The 19,041-nt window shown below is 41.8% G+C and overlaps 1 protein-coding gene across 3 annotated transcripts in view; it reads right to left on the bottom strand.

Moving 5' to 3' along the window:
- The window catches only part of nphp4 (nephronophthisis 4), a 143,148-nt gene that overhangs the window by 117,641 nt on the left and 6,466 nt on the right, over positions 1–19,041 (bottom strand). For all 3 annotated transcript variants that reach the window (XM_068598078.1, XM_068598079.1, XM_068598077.1), the window contains exons 3-4: positions 5,653–5,822; positions 5,003–5,067 (exon numbers count right to left, since the gene is read on the bottom strand). In XM_068598078.1, the coding sequence (XP_068454179.1) occupies positions 5,003–5,067; positions 5,653–5,822 (235 nt within the window). The remainder of the gene's footprint in view (positions 1–5,002; positions 5,068–5,652; positions 5,823–19,041) is intronic.

The raw sequence follows: 19,041 nt of genomic DNA on the forward strand, positions 1-19,041 counted from the left end.
GTACAGGTCAGACCTGTGTTTAACCTATAACTTGATTTCATTATTATGTTGAAAAGGGAGAAACATGTTAATCAAAAATAACTTCTTTTCAGACCTGTGAAAAACAACGCTTGTTTTTTTCATATATAAGTATTTTATAAATTCTCCCAATGACTGTAGTTTCTCAAATCTAATCTGTCTCTCTGAAAAAGGTGAGAAGGATATTAGCCCTCTAGCAGGGTCCGGGGGCATGCTCCTCTGTAAAAAAAAAAAAAAAAAAAAAGGAAATATTCCACATATTAAAGCATCAATTTGATGCATTTTGAGATGCTTTTTTTTGGGAAGAGCTGGAGAAACCTAACTTCAACCATGAGTCAAAAATTATCATGGCCTCCTTAATAAGTATTATGCAAGCCATTTCATGCCAGCCTGTCACTGGGTCTAACAATGACGAGGGGGGATGGGAAATGAGAATAAGTCATTAAATACTCGTCATGCATTATATTGCATTGCAAGATAAAACGGTAACGTTAGCTAACAATTTTCCACCAGAGCTTTAGCGAGCTGGCTAACGTCGCGTTCTCTCCTGCTGTGTTCAATGACTCAATTTATCAAGCTGGAGCTAACGTTAGCAAAGTCTCTGTCAACAGAGCTCCTGAGTAACTTAACTTAGATATAGCAGAAAATATTATATTACCACGCACTCGCGCTCCTTTCTGGCACGCGCACCTGTTCGGAGTTTTTTATTTCTCATCGAATCTACACAAGTCACGTCGGTCACCTATTTTGGTTTCAAAAGGGCAAATTTCGCTGAAAGGTGAGGGATTTTCATGGCTGCTTTCTACTCTCCTCCTTTCTCTTCTTCTGTAATCATGTTGTATCTCTCATTCATTGGTAAACCCCAGAGGGGGGAGAGTGTGGGTGCATGTGTGTGTGTGTTGCTCAGCCAGTGGCATAGAGCCCTGCTAGGCAGTAGAACATAGGAACATGTAGTGTTTGGCAGCCTCCAGTACACACTATATACCCTCCCTGACCAATTGCATCCCTCTAAACACACCACAATCATACACAATGACATGCCTGGGCAGTGAGGGCACTTCTTAGCAATGATGGCCGGCTGTTATTGTCATTGCAAAGCTTTGTTATGACAGAAATACAGAAGATCTCAATAATTGCATCCAGTGAAATAACATTTCTGTATAAACATGCTGTACAATTACATGTAAATATGAGTCTTTTGCACTACATTTTTATGGCATTTGTTTTACATACCTGTGGGCCCCCGTTATTTATAATTCTTACTGTCAAAAAATGGGTTTGTCCGTCTCTCAATACTTTCCCTCTTCACCTCGAGATGTAAGAATCTCATCTTGTGATAAAATTCACATTCTTAGTATTACAATTCAAAACCTTTTCCCAGCAGCCACTTCCACATGTCATAGCTGGGTAAACACAGGCGTCATTGATGAAATTAATTATGGTCCCATTCTGTTTGTTGTGTCACAGCTATTCCAGTGAGCCAACAAGCACAATACCAGAGCCCTACTGAATAGACCATGGGCATAATTCATGTTATCAACAACTGTCTTCACCCTGCTTTTGGTGTGTGTACCAAAATAAAAACAACAACCAGTTAAACAAAAGTTAGTCTGTACGCAGCCACAACCCAGCTTTCTAAAGTAGTTGGCACTAGTGCTGTTCAGAATTCTGTCCAACTGTTTTAGGTGACGAAGCTTGCTTGGAAATGGAATTGTCTCTTTTATATTCGCTTTCCAATTAACGAGTTCCCTTTCAGTTCTCTTTGCGTGTGCGCCAAAATAATTGAGCAAACAACCCTAAGTACTAATTGTTTTTTTTCTGGAATGGAAAAACATTGCCCTTGTTTTCCACTGGCTATAAAAGCCGGTGGTCTGGTGTGAATGTGTAAAGTGTCCTAGTTTGACATTAGATTCCAGAGAAAACCTATTATTCCCTGTCATTGTCCAGCTGAAGACTAGTAAAAGCCTTTTTTTTAAGCTTACCTTGCACTACATAGAGACCTGAAAAGTGAAATACTTTTCTATCCACCTAATATCCATGTTTTCAAAAACTTTGCAAAGCCACTATGCAGTGTAGCTATGTGTTAGTATGTTATGTTATGCATGTTGCATGCATGTAACGAGAGTAGGGGAATGGAATGCAGGGAATGGTTTGGCCAGCTGGGAATCAAACCGGGAATCAAACTAGGCGGTACCATTCCTGATTTCTCCACCAGGTACACTCCTTTCATTCATCTGTCTTTATTCCCATTGTGAGAAGAACCCGGAGAAGACATTTTCCATTCAACAATTCTCCATGGAGCGTGAAGACAAAGATGACATTTCCACTGTGAACAGCGAACAGAAAGTTGACCTCCCTGTGCACTCCAGAGGACAGAGTACAATTACTGGCCTTGGAGCGGACAAAAAGCTCCATTGTGTAAATGATAGGGCTGAGGTTTGTTTGATCCTCGTAGACAACCAAACCAGGAAAGTTCGTACAGTTTGAACACAGTATAAAGACATAATTGGAAGCGCTTTTTCAATGCCCCAAAGACCACGAGGGACAAACACTGGCTCATGCTAATCAATAGCCTGCTGGTCAATGTCAGCCTCTTTCAAAAAAGTTTTCCTCAATGATACTGAAAATCAACAAAATGCTTCAATGGCCCAGGGTGTGACATTCAACAAGAGAGTCCCGACACAGAGGGCACCCTGACAAAAAAGAAAACTTCCTGGATTCGCATTTTGTGTTCTCTCAAGTACCTGGCACCACATTCCCACACTGAGGTACTTTCTGTGCGTTCACAAGCTGCCGTTGGTTGTTTGTGATCGGTTGCCAATGTCTTAGCTAATATGAGCCGGCTGGCAGGACAGGCGCCAAAGAAGATAAAAGGGAAAGTAGAGTTTACCTGTGTGAGAGTGGCATGCCAAATGAATGCACAGAGAAACGTTTTGTTGCGCGTGTGATGGACAATTAATGATAACCCTCTTCCCTGACATATTGTGATTTGGTTTCAGCTGCGTCTATGTGTTAATCGAAATGAACTGAAATCCAACTGAGCTCAGTGCAGCGTTGCTGACATGAGAGGGTGCCCGGCCACGCAGTTGTATTTGCCTTCAGCCATCAGCTTGTTTTAGGAGTATAAGGAAGCACACTCTGCAATGATGATGTTGGATGACGCTCGCTCTGGCTTTAATATGGTAGACGTGTGGAGATACAGCCATTTTAAATTCATTCACTTTTATTCATTTCAACTTTAAACCCCAACTTCCTTTGCGGCACATCAAGAAGTAATGAAGATATTATTCTTCTCCGGAGCCACGCTATTTCCCAAAAACAAAGTCGGGGAAACTGAATAATGTGGAATTTGTAATGATTGAAGAATAAAAACAACGTCAGCCTCCAGGGCATGTTTTCTCATTATAATCCGTTCACACAAGGAGACATAAATGACCATCATGAGGAAAATGTGCTCATTTCACACCAGCACAGAACAGTTTTAGAACTCAAGATGCTTCATGTCAAGAAGTAGATTCAAGGGCTGTTGTTGCCACAGTGGATGTGAGGGGAAGTGATATAAAGAAACAAAAAAAAGGGTGCGGCCCAGAAAAAAGCAGCGAAAGTGGCAGCAATATGGCCCTTGGAACAAAAAGAAAAGCAACGTTTCACTAAACAACAGTCATGTGGTTAATAATTCAGCGAGTATAAGAATCCGTTTGAGAGAAGGTTTTCTAATATTCATGCGACATGATAGCCAAGACAGGAACTCTGGCTCTCACTGGGCAGAGTGTTATTCATACTGTGAGGCACTACAGTGTTTTGTAATTCATAGCCTTGGTTTTAAGACCAAGCAAAGAGGTATCTAGACCAACCCTGAGCTTCAGTAGAAAAACTCAATAATACAAGATTTATTCCTGAATGTTGAACTGATAAGAGTCTAATACTTAAAGATAATCCAATCAAGTTGTTGTGAATCACACTCGCGGCCGGATGAAAAACCAAACTTGTCAACATCCAGCAGGGAGATCCACAGTGTAATTAATGAATTCAATGAGAAGTAATAGCTTTCTTTATTACCTGTGCTTGTAACTGTGCAACATCGTGCAGAGTGTGAAATCACTCTGGGAGCTTGAGGCACAGCTTGCATAAAAAAGGCGCTTAAAGAAATATATAGCTGAAAAAGTACACTGCAACAATAAGCAAAACTGGCCTGGGGAGAAAATATGATGGTCAATAATAGAACCGGGCTGCCTGGAAATACTTTCAATTTAAGCCAAATGCAAGAGCCAAGCTGCTTCAAATGCGTTGCTGTTTGTCTTTTCTCTCAGTTGGACATCTCCGTTAGACTGTCCTTGTTGACCCCATCACTCTGGGATGGCACTTGGGAGAGAATTCAGATACTTGACACTTTGTGTCATTTAACACTGCTGTGTTCATCCCCCATTTTCAGTTTATTGTTTTCTGTCAGCACCTACTCGCGCTGCTATCTCTTTTTGAGTATTTATTTTGCTTTTCCTCATAAGGTTTGTACTGGGAGTTATTCCAAGTCAGTGAGGTTTTACGAGAGTGGTGCCAGCTTGACTGGGTTAGACAAATTAAATGTGTTTGCTCGTCAGTCTACTTTATTTACTCTCTTATCAAAGCATGAGCCACCACTCTGTTACTTATATGTTACTATACTGTTAATTATATGACAAAATGAATTGACACAGCAGGGCCACTCCCAATTATGGATTTGTCTCCAAACGTTACACCTGACATAACACTTCCACACTATATGAAGGGTTAGTGTATCATTGGTATAAACAGCTCAGTTTGCTATAACATGGCAAAGAACAGAACAGAGGAAATATGGCATGGCCTAAAAAAACATCCAGTTAAATGCAGCCTTCTAATCTTTTTGTGTTGCATTGCTCAGGGGAGAAATACTTAAAGTGAATCAGCCTAAAAAAATACTTACACAATACACGGTATATAAATTTTAAAAAAAAAAGCTTCTTACAGTCAACTTTGTCCTTCAGGAGGGGATGGAGGAGACTTCTTGGTGATCCATGGTGTAGATTCAACCTAGGAGATACATTGAAAGCAACCTGAAGGATTGAATGAATGCAGCTGCAATAATTACCAATGTAACAAAAGCATCTGACGAAGACTGTGCAAGCTACATTTAATTATAGTGTCAGCCATCCATCAAAACTAACCGATGTAAATTATCTTTCTTACCCTCTGACATTTCACTGCTCAACTCTAGAAAGTACTAGTAAAAACGACACATCTTCAACCATGCCTTTTCTAATGTTTTTACTACGTGGTTAAAAATGTGTGTTTATTTTTTTTTGTATCTTGTGCACTGCTGTTTTTACTACAACGGCAAGAACTTGAACCTGAACTAGCTCCCTGGCCTCCTGACTGTTAACAGAGCAAACTCAAAACTGCCTATGTATGTATGTATGTATGTATGTATGTATGTATGTATGTATGTATGTATGTATGTATGTATGTATGTATATATATATACACACACACACACACACACACACACACACACACACACACACACACACACGTATCTCACAGCCACACCTGTCCTTCAATCGTCTCCTTATGATATGCCTAATTAATACCTGCTGTAATTAAGGATGGGATAATCACCTTCGAACCTGGTCAGCAGCCTGAGCTACTGGCCTGTTGGTAAAAAGTTCCAGGACAGCGAAGCCTCGCCCCAGGGCCGGCCTGGAGCCATCTGGCCTGGATGATAACGACACCAGTTCCAGGACCATCACTACACTGGGCAACAGCAGAGACGTATGGAAATACAGGACCTAAAGGAATCATTAAACACACAGAGAGGGTTCACGTTATCAAGCCCACATCTTTCATTTGTTCAGAATGCAGGTTGGATTGTATCTCATGCCAATGCCTGTGATTTAAACCACAGTACATTGAATTTTTTATTTTTTTATTTTTTTTTAAACATGGCACCAACGGCTCAAAAGCGGCTTGTAAGCAGAGTTGGCAAGTTAAACAGTACATCTTCAAACAACATCCTTATACCATAAAGCATTGATATATTAAGTCTGTTAACACACTGTTACAGTATACTTGTTATGTTAGTTTGATTAAAAGCTGTTGCATCAACCCAAACAAATGGCACTTAACAGGTGTGAAGCAATCCTAAAAGAAAGTGGACATTTTTGTTTTGCCTTATTCCAAAACTATATGAACAGCATGTTGACAATCCCATGGAGTAGCACCGTCCCATGGCACCCAGCTTGGAGTTCATCATCAATTACTGCTGACATTGGAGTTACTAGAGTTTATGGATAGTCATCATGCATGAGAGGAACACTATCATTATGTCTATGTCATATGAAGTAACAACTATTATTATAGGCATAGTTCTTCAATCACTGTGAAAAAAGTTAACTGCTCATAGTAACCGCTACCACAGCATACAAAGAAAATACACCATTTTAACCACGGATGGGCTGAACTCAACATAATGTCAGTCTGAAAGAACGAAGTGAAAAGAAAGTGGCAGTTCTTTCGGATTAATTCCCAAAACGATTGTTTGTCTCCATCATCGTCACCTTGTCGGGTTGCATCGCTCTTACTACCTTAATTTCATTCAATTGTTGTGCTGCGTTTGATCCTCTATGGTCATGATACCACGCACAGTGGTGTCAATCTCCACATTGCAGGTCTCAAAAAAGGAAAGCGCCAAACATCCAGGGTCGATCAAAATACCTAATAAGTAAGTATGTGACACCAAAAATATCGCATTAAAGAGGCGGGCAAGCACCTTGTGAGCTCTGTAGAATTAAGTGTGTGAGGGGGGTTTGTCCTTGCTATTTTTACACAATTTCAGATGGAGAAAGTCGGATCTTTTGTGAGCCTGTTTGTAGTAGGAGCAATTGTTTACAGGCTCTGATCTGCCATTCAAATTGGAAATAGCTGCCTAGCCGAGCCTCACAGATTTACATGCACAAAGGCCTGAATATGATAAAAGGGACCCACAAATTACATATGTGATTCATTCGTCCCCGAGCACAATAAAAGCCTGTTATTTTTCAGAGCCATAAAGAAGAACATGACGTTGTCAACAGAACGAAAATAAAATGGCATAAGTAGACACAAGCGACCTTGAAATACAGAGCCTATTTCACGTGGGAGGCAAAGATACCCGTCTAGCCATGGTTTGATTGAGTTAAATGTCTGTTTGCTTGTTTTCATGCATTCACATGGACTTTGCCAAAGATTTTGAGATTCACAAAATAGCTCATAGAAGTGGTTTGTCTGTGGAGATGAAAGTCTCCTACTGGATGCAAAGCAACGTTAACAAATGTTTGTGGAAGATTTATCAACACGGGCCATGAGACAGAATGGGATAAGTAACAATGTCTTGTAACTTAACCGAGAGGCTTTGAATGTGTGAGGAAAAACTCTGCGAAAGTTTAGAGAAAAGTCAGTTTTATTAAATCCAAACACAATATCTCTGCTCAGATCTTACAACAAACTAATTTCTCGTTAATGGAGATTCACAATTTCTGGTCCTGGAACATTCATTCTGTATGTTTGCTCAGATTTGGATGCAGATAGATATTCCAGCAAACGCTGGCTGAGATGAGGAAGTAAAAATATCCCCCATCCCAAGATGCATGTCATTCAGTATTCATAGACTGAAAAACTTTACTTTCACTCAGTTTATTTATTTATTTCCCTCCAACCTTAACTCCCAAATTCACACCTCAATCGTGACTGAACTTCTCTTGAACCTATCCCAAGCTGTATCAACTCGACATTTTCTATCATGTTCCCCCAAGTTTCCTCCCCCTTGCGATAATGTGGAATTTGCATTGTGGTCAAAGACGTAGTCCCCAGTCTCTGAGCAATCCAAACGTGGACATTGTTCATGACGGATTTCCAATTCAAAAGGTAGAATTTCTTTTTCATCTGCCTCACTGCTTTGATATACCTCCAAATTGATTCTGTTCCAAACTCAGGAAAATAAATAAATAAATAAACACCCTCTCCCCACGGAACAAACATCTTACTCGATTTGCAATCATTTTGAATTTCAAAGGATGTAGTAAATGCTCAAGAAAACCACTATGACTGGTTTATGAATATTTTGTAGAAAGACAAGACGATTGAAGGATAAAATAGTGTCAAGTGTTTTGATTAAACACCTATACCTAAATGCCAGATTCAGGAGCTGATTTGTACAGTCCTTTTATGATAGTACGGCATGCTTTAGGCCTTTTTACAATGCAAACTCACAGATTTATTGTGATGCCCGGTGTTGTTTGGATCCTGCTTCAGAGCATGGTGGTGCTACAGCTTGACCGTAACTTACTTTGAAAAGGAGGAGAAAGATGTGTGATCAGCTGGGGTGAGGAGGAGGAGGGGGGCAATCAGCTGTTAAACTCTACAGCTGGCGTAATGACAATTTTCTTGGCCCACCACTGGTGTCAACAGAGGGCAGTAAAATTTTGCTTAATTTTAGTTGTTAACACAACTTGTTGACATATGCCTTTTTCATTTAGTACAAACAGATTTGTTCTTGCATTCAAATATTCAACGATGACACTTCAGTTTGTCTCTCTTTCAAGGCCAACAGAAATGACTATACTTTTCCCCAGAACTTTCGTTTAAGGCAATCTCATGAGATCTTGCTCCCTTCCGACGCCACGGGAACACTGCGAGACGTCATTGAGAAAACAGCTTGCATCGGCAGCATTGCCAGCCGCAGCATATGTCGGACCTAATGAGAGGTTATAGTGCGCAGCGACTTTCAACAACGCAGTAATCGATTCTCGCGGGGGTAAATATCAACCCCCTCCCCACAACTTGAGTGAAGAGGGGCTAACAGCAATGTGGTGACATTAAAACATCATCAGCACAGAGGCATGTTGCTTGAACTTCCTGTCAACCAGCATGTCTGCAGCTTCTGGGGGCGGGTTTGCTGAGGTCCCTTGTAGGTGACAGAGAACCAAACTCTGACAGGAAAGGAGCAAAATTAAATGGTTTCAAGCTGCTGTGAAATGTAAACCTTCGGTATAAAAAACAGAATGGAAGGGATAAAGGGAGACGATTGGGTTGGTAGTTTCAGATTTGTCTCGTAAGGAACTGATTTTACTTGCTATAGTAGCAAGGAATACATCTGTCCTGGTAAAATGGGAGGATTCACTGTAATCATAGATACACCTTGAGTCCTTGTCTGGTGTGAAGGGGACATTTAGTAGACAATTATAATTAAATAATTTGCATAGCATAAATACACTGAGATATATATATATAGATATATATAGATATAGATATATAGATAGATAGATAGATAGATAGATAATCAGTGATTTGCTTTTGGAAAATATGAACACAAACCTGTGTAGAAGCGGCACAGTCCATTTAGTGGCAATTAGAAACCTCTCATAGTACTATCGACTGTAAAATCAGAGGCTAATTCTTCTTGCCCCCTCAAGGTGGTCATTCAAATGCCTGACTTGTGGGAACTAGGCAAGCACTGAAGAAGGGGGAGGGGGGGGATCACCGCACAAGACGAAGAGGCTGCAAATGAGAATTGGTTTTGCATAGAGGCTCCAGAGCAACTAAGGTGTAATTGACTGGGCTCTGTTTAACCCCTCGTGACCTCCAAAAAGAAAAGCAAACGGGGCATTTCTATTTTGCCAACACGCTAGCTGGGAGCACTATAGTGTTGGCTACCTAGGACTTAGATAACAGGCCAGCTCCACATTTCTACATGCCTGTATTAACTATTCACATGTTATGTGTGTACCTGTGTGAATGCATGTGACTCTTGAGATGCACACGTGACTAAGGTGAATAAAGGCTGATGTCATACAGCATTGTAAAAGCACAGTATGCAGCCTTTACTGCATTCCACTAGTGTACATGTAGCTGTGAGCTCTTCCTGTATCTACTACAGTTGCTGTGTATACCTTTGCTTTGGCCTTCACCCTGGAACTTTGCTGTTCAAAGCAAAGGCTCAACTCATGAAGTCCTATGAAGCTAAACTATGAAGCAAATGCACTCAGGAAGATTCTTGGCTGACTTTGATGCTAGTTTGGCAGCATAACCAACGCCTGAGGTGGGGAGAGAGAGAGAGAGAGAGAGAGAGAGAGAGAGAGAGAGAGAGAGAGAGAGTACAGTAAGTTATTTGACAGGCACCGAACCAGCGGGTATCAGCATCACAAATCCTCCCCCTGTGTGAAATCCTGTGACTGTCACCAGCCATAGGAGGGATGAGAGATGGCGGTGTGGATGATCGAGAGGCAGAGAAAATGACAGGGATGGACGCTCCAGGCGTCCTCATGACCAATAATGTCAGCGGACTCCAGCTGGGGCAGATCGGACCGAGTATGTACATGTACGACAGTAGACTTAAGTAGATTTTTAGCAAAAGGTTTCCTCGCAGGTCGAACATTTTAGAACATGATGTGAAACTGACCTGTGGGAAAGATAACCAAAAGCCACTTACAAATAGCTTTACTGGCTGTTTAAAATTGTCTGTAGTCTAAAATAGACACACATGAAGAGGACAAAAAAGGAAACAGAACGGTCAGATAATTAGTGCCAAACAGAGAGAAAACAGGAACACTAGCAGAGCGTGATGCTCCAATAATGAAGAAAAACAGAAAAGAAACCAGCGTCCTATAAATCAATGTAAAGTAGAAATCCAAAAATAGGTCGCAATTAGAAAATAATTTGGTCCCGTCCAAATTCAGACCTCTGAATCACTGCCACCTTTTCTCAACTAATTATTATATTTTTTTTCTCCAGAGATTGAGATATTTCTGCAGCTGTCATCACTGCTTTGCAGGTGGGATAAAGAATGGAGACGTCACATCCCTGTGCCAGACCCCCTAAAACTGACCCAAATGTGGTGATGGGAGGGTGGATGGGATGGACTCAGCCAAGCTGGATGCTGAATAACGACTCTTAAAGCAACTGTTTCTTTAACCAGCAATAAAATCCCACATCAACGCTCCAGAGCAACTGCCAACCGCTTCCGTGTCAAATAAAAAAACTTCATCGAAACAGATATGTCAGACGCTATTGTTTGATCAGGTAAGAATCACACCACCTCCCAAAGAGAAAACATTTCACTGAAACACAAAGTCTGACCAATTAATTAATCGCAATTAGTCCGATAATCACACTCTGATGCCGGCCTGGGTCTCAGTTACTAGGAACCACTGTGTCTGTATCTAAGGCATAGATGGTCTCATTCACCAAGATGTCATATGGAATTATCTTACTGTGTTAAAAAACAGTGCAGACCAAGCAGTAATTGTATCCCTTGCTGAGTGAGTGAAGTTGAATCCTTGTAAAAAAAAAAAAATGATACCTACATTTCACCATTAGCATAATACCCTCCTGGACCTTTATATACTGTATAAAGAGTGCCATTCTGCAGGGTCAGAGATGTAGAAGTGGATGAGGCAGCGAGTGAAAACCTGAAGCATGACAGGTGAAAAAGAACAAGCAGAGTAATGGAGCCGATTGAGAAGTTGAAGGCACAAAAAGGTGTTCCATTCTATCGCCTGAGTGACTGGCGCGAGGAAAAAGATAGGCTTGGGCTGCATTGAATGTCTCCCCTGAGGTGGTTTGATAGAAAAGTTAACGTCATAGGGACAAAACAGAAAGAGAAAGAAAAAAAAAAGAAACTGAACAGGTGGAGGACTGGGAAAAGCTGATTTATTGGCCAAAGATGAGAGGACGGCAGCAATTACTGGAGAAACAGCCCAATTACGTGGAAGCCCTTCAGGGAACGAGGGCGACAGTGATGCGATTTCTATCCAGCAAAGACTTTCATCGACCAGTAATTCTCATTTTTCAAAAATCTCTAACTGAGGCGACGGAACATTTAAAATATCTGCCCAACTTTTCATTGTAGAGGAGGATGCCTGGCCAGCGTTACCCAACTGAAGCTCAATACTTTTTTGGTGCCAATCGAAATGTGTCCACAACGCCAATATGTGACATTTGTCATGTCGCGAGAGCTCGCATCCAACGTCAGATTTGGAGTCTTGTCCACCTAGTGGATTACTCACAAATGAAAAGGCAGATAATTAAAAACATTATGATAAACATAAATATAAGGCATAATAATCCAACACACAAAAAACATTTACATGTTTGGCAATACTGTTTCTGACAGTAGTGACCATCTCAATTTTGACCCCACTCATCTTTGAGTGGGGAGGTTCCCTTCCCACTCAAAGATGAGTGGGGAGAGAACCTGTGTCCGCAAAGTTGACATTTTGGTTTGAGGATGGCACAAGAGTTGTGTCCAAAATGGAAAACGTGCATTGCCTTAGGTGCAAAAATGCTAATTTCACAGACACACAAGATAAAAGAGACAATTTTGGGTCTTTTGTATGAAATAAATGATTCGGGTATCATCTGAGTTAAAAAAAAGTGTGACAGAAATAGGTTGTGGTTATACAATTGTCGATACATTTCAAAAATCTTTTTTCATACTGCATTCCCTGACGTGGAAAAATAAGACATCAATGTGCATGCCAACTCCAGGTGTGCATCCCATGGTCTTTTCCTTTCCTTTTTTTTCATATACGCCATCTGTGATGCAAAGAAAATACTTCACTTTGGTCCACAGATGCGAGGCCAAATGTTTAGCATAAAGCACAACATTCCTTATCTCTAATCACCCCAGATTCCGACTGAATGCAGGCGAGTCTCTCGCTGCACTGGCTCCGTGTCCGCCGTCTAGCAGCAGTCAATCTATGACAAGTATCATGGCTGACCATCTCGCTACACTGACAGCAGCGGCACCAATTACATGTCCGTGCCACACACTCCCGGGTGTTTCATTTACCTTTTCGGCTTCACCTTGCTTTCATTCGCTCTCACAAAAATCCCTCTAAATCACAAGTCATGCTGAGGTTATGTAGCTTACGATGGGGATCCTCTCAATGTCAAGCCAAGTCAAGGAGGAAAATGTTGTTTAGGTTGTTGAACAATAAGCAGCTTAAATTGTGTGGTAGTAAAACAAATTTCTTTCTTTTTTCGTTTAACCTAAGCAAAATGTACTTCAACTCTAAGAGCGTTTCTACCAGTTGAGTTACGTGAGTGGTGACCAGAGATAAGTGGGGAAAGAACTTGTGTGTGCAAAATTGACATTTTGGTTTGAGGATGGCACAATAGTAAAGTGTTTGAGTCATTGAGTGTCCGAAATGAAAAAAGTTCATTGCCTGAGGTACAAAAATGTTAATTTCACGGCAATCTGTCTTTTAGATAGTCAAAAAGATAAAATAGACAGTCTTGCCCAGATTTCTTTGCAATATGAATCAAAGTGTTGGTTATGGGGGAATCCTGACCTGTTGATAGTGCTCGAAGAAACATTGGGTGACACTTCAGGTGACATCCACTCAAGACTATCCCAAATAAATGGCATGCTAATCTAAGATGTAGTCGCCCTCAGGGACAACTTTGGACTATCCCATCTTCCTCAAACACCACAAAAAGAGAGGTGACTGTACACAAATCCAATTGTGATTTTGAATCCAAATGCCATTAAGAGTGGCGGCCGGTCAATAGAGGGCCACGGGGCCCGGCCCCATCCACCTTGAGCCACCAAAAAAATTAAATTAAATTAAATTAAAAAATTAAAAGAAAGAATTAATTATAAAATAAAAATTGTAATAAATAATACAAATTGTCAATATTAGTATTTTGAACTATGAAATATATCTGGTAATATTTATAAAATAGGTTATCTGCGCAAAAAAAATCTGCTTTTCCTGCCTGCCTGTCCTCTCTGCTCAGCTGCTCCAGTGCACGTCTCTGCTGCTCGTGCACGTCGTGGGGCCAGATCAATTTGGCCCAAAAAAGGCGGGTCTAAGAAGCAGTTCAGCCAATCACTGATCAAAGAAATAAATGAGAGACATGGATGGATAGATAATTTATCCAATCAGCGCCATAAAAAAGACTTCCGGGAGGGCCAGCCCGAGGTTGGCCCCAGACTACGCGCGCATCCAGGTCTCTCGCTCTCGTCAGGGCAGAAGAGGCTCCGCCCACTTTCACAACATGACAGAGTCATTAATAACATGTCCTTATTATGTCAAAGTGTTGGAATAAAGGTTAAATGTTATACTGCAAAGTAATAATGTGTGATACCTTTTTTGCATTGAATCACACAGGGATGTTTGCTGAAATGTATTAAATGGCCTTACCCAAAAACAATTCCACCAGTCGCCACTGGCCATTAGTCTGAAAACACACCGTTTAAACCTGAAAGAAAAAGAAGACTCTTTCTCTTGACATTCAATACAAGGGCCCTTGATGGATAATGCTCCAAACTGACTCAGGTATAACAGATGACGCGAGGTACTGACTACGGTCCTGAAGGCAGTGGGAAGGTTGACTGTGAGTTACATGTGTCCCGGCAGGTTATAAGCCCTAAATCATAGCCAAGGCTGGTCCTGAGACAGGAGAAATCAGCAAAATGAAAGAGTCGGTATCGGTGTGCAGTCATTGTCCCTATGACTAGCTTGCTTTAATGGCAGCCCACACCTATTGTCAGCGTCAACACTGACTGCAGCTCTCATGAATACATGCCGGCACTCGATGAGAACCTCCTAATCGACACAACTCCCATAGCCTTTTTCCCCGGTTCCTCACTTTTAGCTTCAGTGCCTCTGGTGTTCGCTGCCTTGTCCCTGACTCCGACAGCATCCAAAGAATTTGCACTTTACAACATCCCCAGCTTTGCCGACGACAGATCTCTGCGCTCGCAGGGTAAAGTCTTAGTTTGTCACCCAGGTTTTGGTCTCCTGACATTTTGTAAATCCTGTCTGAAATGCCTCACAGACAAACCGCGGGCACTCACTGTTGATGCTCGAGAGGTATCACAATAAAAAGGGAGGAGCGCGGGAAATATACAACAATGAAAGGATCGGAGGAACGCTGCCAGACTCGATAAGGTATTCAAAAAAGGTACATCTCAGCAAAAGTTGATATTGGCAATGTCAAAGCCGGGAACAACAAAGCACAAGGAGGACAGACTCTCTCTTTCTTACTCTTTCTAACCCACACACACAGACAGAATTACAGGGACAAGCTCGCTTACTTACTTACTTATTTGCTGTGTGTGTTTGCATGTTTGGAGGCAAAACGAAGGGAGTGACAGAAAGAGAAAAGAGCTAGGGAGTCAAGAATCAAGTCAATATGCACCACACAGACACACACACCTCCTCGAGGCTCTCATCGGTCCCTCCTGTCACACCCGCAGTAGCTCTCGTGGCCCTTGAATTCCCTCGTACACACACACACACACACACACACTAGAGTCGTGTACAATGGGGTGTGCCACTCCAGTGTGTGAAGCTGTTAGGCAGCGCTGCTCCGCTAGATGTTTGGTCCCCCTTGATGCTGAAATATTGATCAGTTCTTGGGCCAGGCAGCAGAGTCTGTGATCCCACCGTCCCCATGTATAATTGAAGCGTATATCTCTTAGTGTAGCGCGCCAGTTGAGAGAGGGAATTAAGCCCGAGGAAGGATGAAGACCTGTCTGTGCTGCTGTAGCGGCTTCATTGTCCATCAATCATATGGCGGGTTTCATGGGCTCACTACATGTGGGAAGTGCCATGCCTTGTGAAAGAAAAGAAAAAAAAAGAATGGAAGGCAAGAAACAACAAGACTCAATATGGTTCATGTTTTATTGCTGGACGTTTATCTGAGCTCAAAGCAGTTTAAAGGAGGACTCCTTTTGGGCCATTTTATACGAGTGAGCGAGCATACAGGAGCAAGATGTTCAGAGTATTGGTATCGTTTTACTGGTGAAAATCAACAATGTGTTGCTCCGTCTCTGACTTTTGATAAACTAGGAGAAAACCACCAGGACCACCAGGTTTTCGGGCCATTTTTGTCATGTTTTTTTTATCTAATGTAATGGTCTGTCTGTAGAGAAGGAGCAAGAGCCGCCAATAAGGGATTCATTGAGTAAAATGAATCCTTAATTCATCTTACTCAATGAATTAAGAATTTCATTTGGCCAAACCCGTTGCTCATTGCAAAATAACAAAATCAAGTTCTCTAAACCTGCCTATTTGTTCTTCATATTTCTCTATATATATTTGCCACAGTAGTGGCAATTTACAATTTTCCTGTAAACAAATACTCACACAAACAGCACAGACAACAATTGACAGCACAGTTGAGTATAAAAAACAACAACACATACAGTGGTGTATGATTATCACACACAATTGCGGTGCAGAGCAGGCTGGGCATAAATGTACGTCCTGATTAATATAAATATCACCTACTGTTTTAACGCACGGCTCATGAAAGAGTTTACAAAAGCGAATTTAATGGTTTGCAGTCAGGCGTCGTAATTACAGCGCTGCACTTTCAAAAACAGCCAACATTACGAAACCAGCTGTGATGCATAAATGTCGAAAAATCAAACGCATACAGAGAGGCGGAGCTGATTCTTGAAAATATTGCATCTGCGTGGCGTTGTTGATACCGTGTCGCCGACTTGACAGTCTCTTGAGCCTTTGCACAGAACAGGCTTTAATCAGTCTTCTTTTATCAAACCTCCCCAGTTCATGGTGGAGAAACCCATAACCCATGCATTTGAAGTGTAAGGTAATAATTGCACCATTAGAGAAAACAGCACCCACACAGAACACGGCAGAACATGCAAACACAGGCGTATACTGCGCACGGTGACATCTTCAGTCACTGTCTCTTTTGCACCAACTCCCATAAGACATCATTCTTTCTGTTTGAAACTAATATTAAGTGCACCGTGAGTTCGGAAACAAGAAGGTCGCAACTGAACGCTGCCTCTAAAAGGCTCTGCACATCCACGCCACTCGTTCCGGTTGACCTGACTAATGGCTCTTCTGCTCTGGTTGACGTTGGGCCGACGGGGGAAACGGCGTGTTGTCACCGATCTCAATACACCAATCGGGAGGCTAAAAGTGTGACGACAGGTGCAGCCGGAGAGAACCGTCAATCGTGGTGCTGAAAATAGGTCTAAATCGGGCCTGGGAAGTGGGAACGGAAATATTGTTCATTTGCCTAATATGATTTCACACGGCCACTATTCATTGTTTAATGGGATTGCGGTTACGTTTCCATTGTTAAAGAGTTAATTACTTCTGCTGGCAGCGAGGACGGGGACTGAGGAGCGGGCTAACTTTAACAAAGTGAATGAAAACACAGAAAATGCTTGGCATGCATAGAATGGTTACTTCACAAAGGCCAACTGTTAATTGCTTTCAGATAGCGTCTTTTAGTTACAGAATTCTGACGCGTGCGTCAATGGAAAAAGTATTGATACCAGGATCAATCAAATTCTAACAATACCTGTCCCTAAATGTCAAAACGGTAGAAACCCTGATATGATCGCTGGCAGGAACAGCACGCTATAAAATCGACAAACCATTGGGACCAAATTCACAAAGGGCCATATCTATAAATCGTGAGAAGAGCAGCAAAACATTTTTTTACTGCTATTTCCGAATCACCTTACATTATCTTAAATAGGTAAACCAGCCTATTTGAAGAGTTATTGATTACGAAACATGTAAGCATGTTTTATTGAGAGTATTTACACATGTTTGATACTTAAGAAACAAGACCAAATACATTGAGATAGTTAACAGTCTCACATTATTTTCAGTCAAACAAAAAGAGTCGACACGAGGCTTTCGTATTAGATTCAATGTTAAAAGTAGACTACAATAACCGGATCAATCCGGCCCCCTCGTGTGGTATAAAGTTGTACTGCAGGGGCTTAAACTACCAACCCTCTGATCGAAAGACTGGAATACTAACCACTGGGCCTCGCCCAGATGCATGTTAAATAATGACTGTTGGAGAAATTCAGAAAATGTAGTTTGCGGCCAATAAAACCTCCTGCGACCCAGTCTTTGGAATGACTGATCGAGGGGGGCTAACAGAGGAGCGTCATCAAACCAGCTAAAGTAAATCTTACAGGTAGGATCAAAAGGACTTCTGCCGTCACTGACGTTTGCTTGTAATCAGCTTGAAAATATCTAAACAGTTCTCAACAGGGAGGAACATCATTCATTCCCCAATAGTTTATCCTGTTCTTGTGAAGTTACATTAAGAGTCGACATACAAACGGCGTGAATAAAGCGCATAGCAACAAATACACCAGAGTCAGAGGAGAAGTTGTTCTTCAGCTGAGTCAGCCTTTCTGGAGCTTTGCCTGTGTCTCCTTTTAGAAAAGCAAGAAGAAAAAACGGGAGGGATGGAGGCTTTAGCTGTGGCTTCGTCACAGCCCTGACAGCTTAAACTTGGGAACATTGTTGTACGCTTTCAGGACAAACTTGTGCTCTACAGGATGAGTGTGACTACTGCCGGGTGCATTCATTACTCCGAGCTGAAGTTTGAACCACGTGGGATTGCTCACTTTGAAAACCAGCATGCTCTTTGGAGAACAACTATTCAAGAAACAAAAGCGGAGGAATTGTGTGACTGATGTTCAAATGTTTTCCCATCGGTGGAGCGCTGTCTTCTTCTGCTCGTCGGTGCTTTGAAGTCATGTAATAAGGCCGCGATTGCGCATGCTGGTGCACATGGTTGTGAGGGGTGGGCTTTTATGTGGTGTTTTTTTTTTATTTATTTTTTTTAAATCACACAACAGGGACCGAGACACGGTAGCACGCTCCGCTGTAGGGCTCCTTCAGTTAGTGTTGGGGTTAGAGGGTAAGCATAAAAGGTCAGGTAGACATGAGGTTACGGTTAGGAGAAGGGACAAGAGGATAAAGGGTAGAGAAATAAAAAAAAATATGCGTGCATATGTATTTGTGTGTGTCTGTGTGTGTTAATCCCAGTTTATTCTGTGCAGAGCTTCCTCCGTCACACCAAACAGTATTTGGAGACCTATAAAAACAGAGGTTGCATGGACAGGAACAAAACGTGGCCTTTTCTCCCAAGCCCTGCTGTCGGCCTGATAATGTTGCACATAGGAGAAGAAACCGCTGGCTCCTTGTGAAGGCAGGGAGTTCAAATGGAGTG

Source organism: Clinocottus analis, unplaced genomic scaffold (genome assembly GCF_023055335.1).
Source record: "Clinocottus analis isolate CAN_PGR_092001 unplaced genomic scaffold, fCliAna1.0.p SCAF_4, whole genome shotgun sequence".
NCBI classification, from domain to species: domain Eukaryota; kingdom Metazoa; phylum Chordata; class Actinopteri; order Perciformes; family Cottidae; genus Clinocottus; species Clinocottus analis.